The 12,150-nt window shown below is 39.1% G+C and overlaps 1 protein-coding gene across 2 annotated transcripts in view; it reads left to right on the top strand.

The window, feature by feature from the left end:
• LOC135479673 (glycogenin-1-like) overlaps positions 1-12,150 on the top strand; it is a 50,214-nt gene that overhangs the window by 29,263 nt on the left and 8,801 nt on the right. The window contains exons 7-8 of one of the 2 annotated variants that reach the window (XM_064759572.1): positions 6,212-6,781; positions 11,513-11,551. In XM_064759572.1, coding sequence (XP_064615642.1) covers positions 6,212-6,781; positions 11,513-11,551 — 609 coding nt within the window. The remainder of the gene's footprint in view (positions 1-6,211; positions 6,782-11,512; positions 11,552-12,150) is intronic. The other variant, XM_064759573.1, reaches the window with a different exon arrangement.

Genomic DNA, 12,150 nt, shown 5'->3' with positions numbered 1-12,150 from the left:
TGGATTCATTATTAACATTCGAAGTGTAACTTTCTACTGGGCTTTGTATAAACTTATTTGTTAATGTGTTGTGGAGCCTTGGATAAGCTGAAGTGATGAATTGTTACAACTGTTTGTGCAAACTTCTGTGATGACTTGTTACAACTCATTATGCAAACTTCTCTCTTAACTTGTTGAAGCTCTTTGTCCGAACTTCTGTGTTCAGTTGTTACAGTGATTTGTTACAACTCTTTGTGCAAACTTCTGTGGACGTGTGACAGCTAGTTGTGCAAAATTCTGTGGTGCCTTGTTACAGCTCTTTGTGCAGACTTTTGTGTTGACTTATTACAGCTCTTTGTGTAAACTTCTTTGTTGGCTTGTGACAGCACTTTGTGCAGACTTCTGTGTTGACTTGTTACAGAGTACATGACAACATTTCTAGCTTGTGGATTGTGCCAGCACAAATGGATGTCTGTACTTGTGTGAAAGTTGTTTGCCAAAGATGTGGATGTAGGAAGAGCTGTGTGGAACACACATTTACATGTATAATGATGTACTGATAATGTTGTGTCACCTGCTTCTCATTGTCATTAGCAGAATTTGTAACATGGTAACTAGGTAAATGAAACCTGAAGACTTATGAAGACCTACCTCATGACCAATTGGTTAGGGAACCAGTGTAGCACAATGGCTTAGGAGCCTCTCACCACGCATTCGCTAGTAGTCCAACTCATGCTGGTTCCCTCTCCTGTCAAAAGTGGGAAGGTCTGTAAGCTACCTGCGGATAGTCTGGGGTTTCCCCAGGGGTCTGCCTGGTTCATTTTCACCAAAATGCTGGCCAACGTCGTATAAGGGAAATATTCTTGAGTGCAGCGTAAAAACACCAATCTAATAAATAAGTAAGTAAACGTAAACCCTACCCCAAGACTCACCAACAGTATACATGTACATGTTGACTTATAGACCCTACCCTAAGACTTAGGGACCTTACCGTAAAACTTGGAGACCCTACCCCAAGACTCATGTACAATATACATGTACATGTTGGCTTACAGAACCTACATGTACACTAAGACTTATAGACCCTACCCTAAGGCTCCCCTACAGTATACATGTACATGTTGACTTACAGACCCTACCCTAAGACTTAGGGACCTTACCGTAAAACTTGGAGACCCTACCCCTACCCCAAGACTCATGTACAATATACATGTACATGTATGTCTACATGTACCCTAAGACTTAGAGACCCTACCTTAAGATTTACCTGTGTACATGTAGACTTACAGACCCTTCCCTAAGACTTAGAGACCCTACCCTAAGACTCACCTACAGTATACATGTACACTTACAGACCCTATTCTAAGACACCTAGCCATAATTTGCACATGTTCAGTTTCCCGTATGTCTTGACTGGCTGCATTAATATGTCCAGTTTTTTAACATGTATGTTATTGTCTTTACTGGCTGTGAGTATGTCCTGTTTCTTGCATGTATGTCTAAACAAGCTGTATGAATACATCAGATTTCTTACATGTACATGTATGTCTATGATATGGGCTGTACAAACATGTCCAATTTCTTACATATATACATTTCTGTACACGTGTCCAATTTCTTCCATGTATGTCCATACTGCCTGTAGAATGATGTCCAGTTTCTAACATATATGTCTATACTGGCTGCATAAATATATCCAATTTCTTAATATGTACCTTTACACTGGCTGTAACAGGTATGTCTATATTGATTGTTATTTTGTCCAATTTCTTGCATGTATGTCTAAACTAGCTGTATGAACACATCATATTTTTTACATGTATATCTGTGATATTGGCTGTATAAACATGTAAAATTTCTTCCATGTATGTCTATACTGGCTGTAAACATGTCCAATTTCTTAAATGTATACGTGTCTATACTGGCTGTAAACATGTCCAATTTCTTCCATGTATGTCTATCCTGGCTGTAAACATGTCCAATTTTTAACATGTATACATGTCTATACTGGCAGTAAACATGTCCAATTTCTTCCATGTATGTCTATATTGGCTGTAAACATGTCCAATTTCTAACATGTATACATGTCTATACTGGTTGTAAACATGTCCGATTTCTTCCATGTATGTGTATACTGGCTGTAAACATGTCCAATTTCTAACATGTATACATATCTATACTGGTTCTAAACATGTCCGATTTCTTCCATGTATGTTCATGCTGACTGTAGTACGGTGTCAGGTTTCTTACACATACATCTATGTCTATAGTGACAGATTCTAACACTAACATGACATATTCTATGTTAAGTTTCATGCATGCATTTCTAATGTAACTCTGAATCTATAAAGAGATTAAACCTTAGTCTTGGTAATGTGCACAACTCAATTCTTTATTTGTGTTAATTGGATTTGGCTTATTTGTACTAAACTTCCTTTCTAACCAATCAGAATGAAGGAATTTGAATTTGTACAGTTGTTGTGAGTGTTTGTTATGGTGTTAGGAAGGTTTTTCTCTCAGTTTTGTTCACTGAGTGATTGTTATGCCCTGTAACTATGCCCTTCACCTCCTCTCAGATGTGTGTTTCTTATTTTCTGTTGCGACAGGATGGATTTTTTTTAACCTTTTTTTTTTAATTTTTATCTTCTTCTAATCACTTTACATGTGATTTCCCAACCCTGTGCATGCTGTTTTGTTGAACACTTAGCTATTAGAACACAACTGTGCCAAGCCTTTAATACTGTTGGTTTCATTCACATCGGTCCTTCATGTAAAGCTACATGCACTTTGGGCATTTGCTGAGTACAACAATACATTTGAAGCAGATTGTTTCTCATCAACATCACTTCCACACTTGTATTAAATACAAAATTGAATATGAGAGACTTCTGCCTTGCCTGTTATGTAATAACACATTGTACAGAACAGCCCTTACAGCTACATCATAGACGTAGGGGGAACCCTGTACATCTTAGGGAAAATCCTGGTAGAGAAAACCTTGTAGATGTACATGGTAGAGGAAACCCTGAACATGTACATGGTAGAGGAAACAATGTACACTTAGCTATTAGAACTTCATGCACACTGTAGAGGAATCCCTGTACATGTACATGGTAGATGAAACCCTGTACATGTACAATTCAGAGGAAACCCTGTACATGTACATAGTAGAAGGATCCCTGTACATGTACAATTCAGAGGAATACCTGTACATGTACATGGTAGATGAAACCCTGTACATGTACAATTCAGAGGAAACCCGTACATGTACATGGCATTTATTAGTTTAGGATAGTCAGAACACCTGGAATATTTGCTTAATCTGATAGTACATGTAGGTACATTGTTAATGTTTGTCATGTGGAGACTTGGGTTATATGTCTATGTTGAGAATGATGGGCCATTTGGACATAAGAGAATAGTTAAAGATTCTTTTGTTGCTGTCATCTTTGCTTGTATTTCAGTGTCTAAGATTGGCTGTCTCAGTGACTGGAGATCAGGCATTCTGAACTCATATGTTGTGTACGTTTAAGGAATGTTTGGCTACCACTTTCAGTCTGTAAAGGAATACATCAAAAATGATAAAGTTTAAGGTTGAAAGAAAAAAAAAAACACAAAAACAAAACAACTGTATAAATTAAGAGTATAATTAAAAATGATGAATAACCTTATGGTGTACATCTATTTGTGTACTAGAAACAGATCGTTCATGTTTTGGTTAATGTTCTGTCCATTTTTTAAATTCTCTTGAAACATTTTCTTCACTTGCAAAAATAAGCGAAGAATTCACTCCAGGCAAACTGGCTCAAGATGTTTGTACGTACACATACAGATTACAGTGAAATTCCGACAGTGAGAAAATGAAGAGATGTACAATTACATAATTACGGAATATTAGTTATAATGGTTTTTAAATATACACGCTACGTATTTAGAGAGATGAAGTACACTGCTACATTGTGTATCAATGACGATGGCCTGTGACTAGTTCCGTGACAATTACGGCTGGATCTCAACAACCGAAAGTTGAAGTGCTGTCTAGCACACATCTCATGTTTTGCCATTGAACAAGAAACATGCATTTGTAGTGAATCAATGTCACTAGAAAATGTGCATGTTTGACAGAGAGGGTTTTTATTTTTGCTGCAGTAAGCTACATGTATTTAATCAAACTTCCATCAAAAACTGGAAATACAAACTGGGTGGGAAGTGTCGTTACCCAACATATTCTGCATGCATTGATAGGGACTGAAGCTAGTGGCGCCATCTGACATCAGGGGGAGAGAACCAGACATACTGCAGCACTTGTGGTCCATTTTGCCACACTATAAACGTAAAAGACAGAACAATTGGAGTCACAGAAGGAGGTCAAATGCATTAGTGAGGGCAGGGGTCAAAAAGCTTTAAGCCGGGTACACACTAGGTGGATTTTTTCACTTGTATAGATGTATTTTGTGAATTTCTATAATCAGTCTTGTCTGCCCCAAAATTAGCTTGTATCAAACATGTCAGACACTAGCGAAGAAATACGCCGGAGATTTCACTCAGTCTGCATCATGAGTCTGTTCCAACGAATTTCGGTGATCAAGATGATCGAGCTGACCAATCAAAAAGCACTGAATTGTGTTGAACTGTGAAATTTTCTTGGTGTCACATGGTTTACTAGGTCACATGACATAAGGTAAAGATCACGATCAACGGAAAAATCTGCCAAGTGTGTCTGCCACTATGCTGAGAATACCGTTAGTGTATTTAAGTTCATAAGCTGAGAAAATTGGCCCAGTGTGCCCTCGGCTGTACACGGTTTGTCATGTTTGCTTTCATATGTCCCTCCGTTTGTTATCAACAGTCATAACGAATTGAGATGAAGCTTGGTACATGGTTTCAACATGATGACATCCCGATCTAGTTCAGTTTCAAACTGTTTTGTCCATTTTCAATAAAATTCTGGCGGTTTTTGTCTGGGAGGTGGACTTTGACATGTGGTCTCACCTTGGTGTGTTACTGATCAAGTTTGACTTCCAGTTCAAACCAGTAGAAGAGTATATTGTGAAAGTCATACAATGTATTTGGTAGATGTATGTTAGGGTGAATCTTACGATAGTTCCACAACTATTAAAACAGTTCCCTCTCCTGCTGTATGCACTGACCACCCACAGGGCATTGCAACAAACATACCCACACTGTTAGACTCTTACCTTGGAAACTGTGATCACTTGTCTGAATTATTTTGATCATTGTAAATGTAGAACTGCATTTTTTGCAGTGCAGAGATAAACTCAAGGTGACTGTGACATAATGCTGTACATTGGAAGATTAGGCCTTAAATTATATAAGCATAGTTACTGATAATACTGTACATTGGAAGATTAGTTCTTAAATTATATGTGCATAATTATTGATAATGCTGTACATTGTAAGATTAGGTCTTAAATTATATGAGCGTAGTTACTGATAATACTGTACATTGGAAGATTAGTTCTTAAATTATATGAGCATAATTACTGATAATTCTGTACATTGGAAGATTAGGTCTTAAATTATATAAGCATAATTACTGATAATTCTGTACATTGGAAGATTAGGTCTTAAATTATATAAGCATAGTTACTGATAATACTGTACATTGGAAGATTAGTTCTTAAATTATATGAGCATAATTACTGATAATTCTGTACATTGGAAGATTAGGTCTTAAATTATATAAGCATAGTTACTGATAATACTGTACATTGGAAGATTAGTTCTTAAATTATATGAGCATAATTACTGATAATTCTGTACATTGGAAGATTAGGTCTTAAATTATATAAGCATAATTACTGATAATTCTGTACATTGGAAGATTAGTTCTTAAATTATATGAGCATAATTACTGATAATGCTGGCTGCGGTCATATTACAGTGAAATATTCTTGAGTACGGCATAAAGCACCAATCAAATACATAACTAAATTATATTTGAAAGTTTTAATATCCAGTTGTCAACGAAAAACTAAAATTCCAAATTGTGGCAAGCATGCAACTTTTGCTTTCATATGAAATCTTACATTTTGACCAATTTTTGTGCATGGTTTTGCTGTTTGGCTTGCCTTGTCTAGTTCGAGGACATTCATCCCATGCCTTGCCCTTCACTAGAAGCCCACATCTGAGAGGAAGGTCGTGTTTGGTTGAACCTTCTGTCTTAGCTCTTGTTTCTAAGCACGGTTTTGCGGTTTTGCTTTGTTTACAGAACCCATATATGACTTTAGAGCAGAGCACTGATTTTGACGCCTTTCATCCTTCATATTCATCATATCAGACTGCGGGTACAAGCTGCCCACCCAGTGGGCATGCCCCAAGGGACTCCTACTTTGTGGTGTACCCGTTTGCCCCACCGAAACTGGAAACTGTCTTTTACACCCCATCTGTAACTTCATCAACTAACATGACCCTGTCCTCCTCACCTGGCGCAGGCGAGATGAATAGTTCTCCAGTCTCAGAACAATCCAGTAACAATTATGCCCATGATACAGATGTTGCAAGCACGTCCAATGCAGAAACATTTGAGCAGCCCACAGTCATTGAAATTCGTGAAGCTGAGAGCCAGCGTCCTTATTTGCATTTAGAAACGCACTATAGTGAAGACCCTCTAACAAGTATTACCCCTGAAAACCCTGCCCCGGAACTGTATAGCGCGGAGGAGTTTGAGCGACTCGCCGACCGTCAGTCACAGCCTCCTACAAAGAACAATGAGGATGTGACTGAAAAGGAAAGTGGCGACACCGTGCATGATATTCTGCAAATTGCTAATCAGAGTCTGGTAAGTCACTGTTAGAGTTAATAGGAAGGTCGATTGTGTTTGTGGACATGTGGAATTGAGCGTCTGCCATGACTGATGTGCTAGCAGCATTTACATGTAGCCTGCGGCAGCTTTTTTTTTTTAGAATAGATGAACCAGTTTGTTATTTGCGGGGGAAAAAATATTATGAATCAGAGAAGATTCTGATAAATTCTTCATCATATGATCATATAAACTCACTGACATCTGAAAGGAACAAAAGTATTAGGAACCACCTTAATTTTCCCAAGCTGACTTCTTGCAGAACCGTCCCATTTATTTTATCAACATCTGAGGCTAACATGTTTGAGACATATTCTGATTATCATTTTATGGTATAAGGTATGTTGTGTGTGGCACTGAAAAAGTCAGCATTGTTTGTAAATAACAGATAACCCGTTATTTAGTACTGATAACTCGTTAATTATTACTGATAACCTGTTACTTATTACACTTTTTAAAAATGACTTAAAAAACAGACCGGAAACCTGGAGTGACCTTGTTGCAGAAGTCTAGCTATGATATATCTAGTACACTATCAAACATACATGAAGTGGCAAGGCTTTGTTTTTACACGTACAAATGATACACCCTGGGGACAGGACAGTGGAACAAACCATGCCGACATCATCAGGCCGGAGCTCTGTTTATTAATTGACTATGGCTTTAATTTGTGAAATCTTATGGAAAATGTTTTTCCATGACATTATACTTTGAGGATTTGTGGGCCTACCTGTTCATACATCCCACAACACATTAAACTGTTCTTTGCTGTAATGTTGATATTACCAAAATGGCAACTTTCATATGTGGATTGTTCACACTGGGTACTAAGCTGTAACAGCCATATCTGAACCTTTAAATGCACAGCGTGCTCAGGGAAAGTAATACTGGGTCGTGCATGTATGTTGGCTGAGCAACATGCCTGGGGTCGGGTTTTTGTGACCTGTTGTTAGCAATATCCCATTTCCATGCTGCTAAGAATCGCTAGGCCTTCCCAGCTTTTTTTTTTACCAGCGGAGCTGCTGCTTGACAAGTGCTGCTGCTTGACAAGTGCTGCTGCTTGACAAGAGCTACTGTTTGACAAGTGCTGCTGCTTGACAAGTGCTGCTGCTTGACAAGTGCTGCTACTTGACAAGTGCTGCTGCTTGACAAGTGCTGCTGCTTGACAAGTGCTACTGCTTGACAAGTGCTTCTGTTCTTGCAAGTTTGTCTTTGTCGGGTCTTTGGCAGCTCTTTCTGTGATGTAATCCTCCATGTCGATGCTAGTTTCTGCAGGTTGATTGTTTATTGTCATTTTCACTTGATTGCTTATTGTTGATGACACTGTTAAAAAGGTCTTCAGATTTTGTTGGCATTTCAAATTACAGTTACATCGCCAGTCTGGTGAGGATTTAAAACTGTAAACAGGAATTGTCAGCAGTTGCCCATATATAACCTAAGGGTGCGTTTCAGGCATTTCAGTAAACTACAGATACATATTAGTGATTTTGAGATTAGACTTGAAAGTCTAAGGCGTATGTGTGTGGTTCACATAACACACATTGCACATTACTCAGTCTGCTACTTCCATGTAAGCTACAGGCAAACAGTACATGGGGTATGTTTTTTAAAACATTTTATGCCATATATCATCAGGTGGTGACCATGAACATGTGGCGACCATGAACATGTGGCGACCATGAACATGTGGCTGATTTGGTGACTGGAGATTTCCATAGTCTCATCTGTGTGCTTTGTCGGGCGTCTGGCTGTTACTGTTGTTACATGTGTAAATGGTGTTTTAGTTGACCTTCCCATGACTTTAGTACTCCATGTGAACAATCAGCAAAAATTACCTCGGACTTGTCTGGGGCAAACATGGACAGAAAATATATGTGTATAATACACACATCTCTCCCTCAGTACTGCCTACCATGTGTATGATACACACGTCTCCCTCAGTACTGCTTACCATGTGTATAATACACACATCTCTCCCTCAGTACTGCTTACCATGTGTATAATACACACATCTCTCCCTCAGTACTGCCTACCACATGTATAATACACACATCCCTCCCTCAGTACTGCCTACCACATGTATAATACACATATCTCTATCCTAGTACTGCCTACCATGTGTATAATACACATCTCTCTCCCTCAGTACTGCCTACCACAGGCATAATACACACAACTCTCCCTCAATACTGCCTACCATGTGTATAATACAGACATCTCTCCCTCAGTACTGCCTACCATGTGTATAATACACACATCTCTCCCTCAGTACTGCCTACCACATGTATAATACACACATCCCTCCCTCAGTACTGCCTACCATGTGTATAATACACACATCTCTCCCTCAGTACTGCCTACCATGTGTATAATACACACATCTCTCCCTCAGTACTGCCTACCACATGTATAATACACACATCCCTCCCTCAGTACTGCCTACCATGTGTATAATACAGACATCTCTCCCTCAGTACTGCCTACCATGTGTGTAATACACACATCTCTCCCTCAGTACTGCCTACCACATGTATAATACACACATCCCTCCTCAGTACTGCCTACCACATGTATAATACACACATCCCTCCCTCAGTACTGCCTACCATGTGTATAATAGACATCTCTCCCTCAGTACTGCCTACCACATGTATAATACACACATCCCTCCCTCAGTACTGCCTACCATGTGTATAATACACACATCTCTCCCTCAGTACTGCCTACCATGTGTATAATACACACATCTCTCCCTCAGTACTGCCTACCATGTGTATAATACACACATCTCTCCCTCAGTACTGCCTACCATGTGTATGATACACACATCTCTCCCTCAGTACTGCCTACCATGTGTATAATACACACATCTCTCCCTCAGTACTGCCTACCATGTGCATAATACACACATCTCTCCCTCAGTACTGCCTACCACATGTATAATACACACATCCCTCCCTCAGTACTGCCTACCATGTGTATAATACAGACATCTCTCCCTCAGTACTGCCTACCACGTGTATAATACACACATCTCTCCCTCAGTACTGCCTACCATGTGTATGATACACACATCTCTCCCTCAGTACTGCCTACCATGTGTATAATACACACATCTCTCCCTCAGTACTGCCTACCACAGGCAAAATACACACATCTCTCCCTCAGTACTGCCTGCCAAGTGTATAATACACACATCTCTCCCTCAGTACTGCCTACCACGTGTATAATACATCTCTCCCTCAGTACTGCCTATCATAGGCATAATACACACATCTCTCCCTCAGTACTGCCTACCACAGGCATAATACACACAACTCTCCCTCAGTACTGCCTACCATGTGTATAATACATACATCTCTCCCTCAGTACTGCCTACCATGTGTAGAATACACACATCCCTCCCTCAGTACTGCCTCCCATGTGTATAATATACACATCTCTCCCTCAGTACTGCCTACCACATGTATAATACAGACATCTCTCCCTCAGTACTGCCTACCATGTGTATAATACACACATCTCTCCCTGTGTACTGCCTACCACATGTATAATACACACAGCTCTCCCCTAGTAGAACCTACCATGTGTATAATACACACATCTCTCTCCCAGTACTGTCTACCATGTGTATAATACACACATCTCTCCCTCAGTAATGCCTACCACATGTATAATACACACATCTCTCCCTCAGTACTGCCTACCACAGGCATAATACACACATCTCTCCGTCAGTACTGCCTACCATGTGTATAATACACACATCTCTCTCCCAGTACTGCCTACCACATGTATAATACACACATCTCTCCCTCAGTACTGCTTACCATGTGTATAATACTCACATCTCGCCCTCAATACTGCCTACCACATGTATAATACACACATCTCTACCTCAGTACTGCCTGCCACAGGCATAATACATACAGCTCTCCCCTAGTACTGCCTACCACGTGTATAATACACACATCTCTCTCCCAGTACTGCCTACCATGTGTATTATACACACATCTCTCCCTCAGTACTGCGGTCCAATTCTGAATTCTGTCTACAATTTTATAAATGGTGGACATGGTAGAACAGTCAAAATACCACGGGGGGTGGGGGGGGGGGGGTGGGGGGGAAGGGGGAGTGGTGGTGCTTGGAGAATCAAATTGACTATAAATACAAATGAAGAACAGAATTGGAAAGTTTCTAGGAAATACATACATGCATGTGAAACAATGACTTAGTGGAAAATCCTGGTTTAAATATTATGTGTGAAGATGCTTAGTTATACTGTATGCTGTGAACATGGTGTGTCTTTTCGTGTGGAATTTTGCCTGGTTATCTTGTTAAATATTACTACATGTATTAGTCATTATTTACATGTGATATAAACGTTTGTGAATGTACTGACATTTTGTTAGCTTTTTAATATTCAGTCTTTTATACATGTACAAAACAGATTTCCAGAAACTTGCTATAAATATATGTGCTTTGTTTGAAATTGGATCTGATTTGACAAGCATAAATTTGTACTGAACATCTCTCATGTGCGAGTTCATTTATCGTATGTACATTTGGGTACATACGATGTGTTTGATGTATTATGCATTTTGATTGGATGTTTGTGGATGCTCATATTTACCTCCCATTGAGTGTGTATACGGCTAAATGTGTTTATATTTGTATTAATCCACTGACTCTTTTTTTTCCTGTCGACAGCTAACTCTGTTTGGTTTAATGAACCAAACTGATTCGGGGGTATGCTATTTTATTCATCATTCTCACACATTTTAATATCCGTATTGTCTGTCATTTTGTGGTCTTCATTTACTTTGCTTTCATGTCAGCTTCATTGCTACAGCAAACAGCTTTTGGCACAATGGCTTGTCCCATAGCTCTCAGTTTCTTTCCATAACTAGTTCCATAACAAAAGCTTTCTCACCTTAGCTACAGCATTATAGCAAAGGCTTTCTTTCATCAGCTTATCCCATAGCAAATGTTTTCTTACATCAACAACAGTACTATTGCCAAAACTTCTCACACGAACTACAGTACCATACATGTGGCAAAAACTTTCTCTCACTAGCCAGCCCCATAGCTAATGCTTTCTTGCATCAACTACAGTACTATTTGCAAAAACTTTCTCCCACCAGCTAGACCCTTGTAGCAAATGTTAATTCTAAGTTACTGTAAATTCCTTTTTATTCGCATGGTACTAACATTTGCGGATTTCGCTGCAAACACATTTCTCCGAAAATAAGTGCCATTAAATATAAAACCCATGTAAGTAATTTATTAAAGTAGCATGCATTACAGTTATAAATTTAACAAGCACTACAGTTCTAATACTTTTTCAA

This window comes from Liolophura sinensis, chromosome 12 (assembly GCF_032854445.1).
Source record: "Liolophura sinensis isolate JHLJ2023 chromosome 12, CUHK_Ljap_v2, whole genome shotgun sequence".
NCBI lineage: Eukaryota > Metazoa > Mollusca > Polyplacophora > Chitonida > Chitonidae > Liolophura > Liolophura sinensis.
Note: the sequence above shows the minus strand (reverse complement) of the source record. Positions and strands in the feature narration are given on the sequence as shown.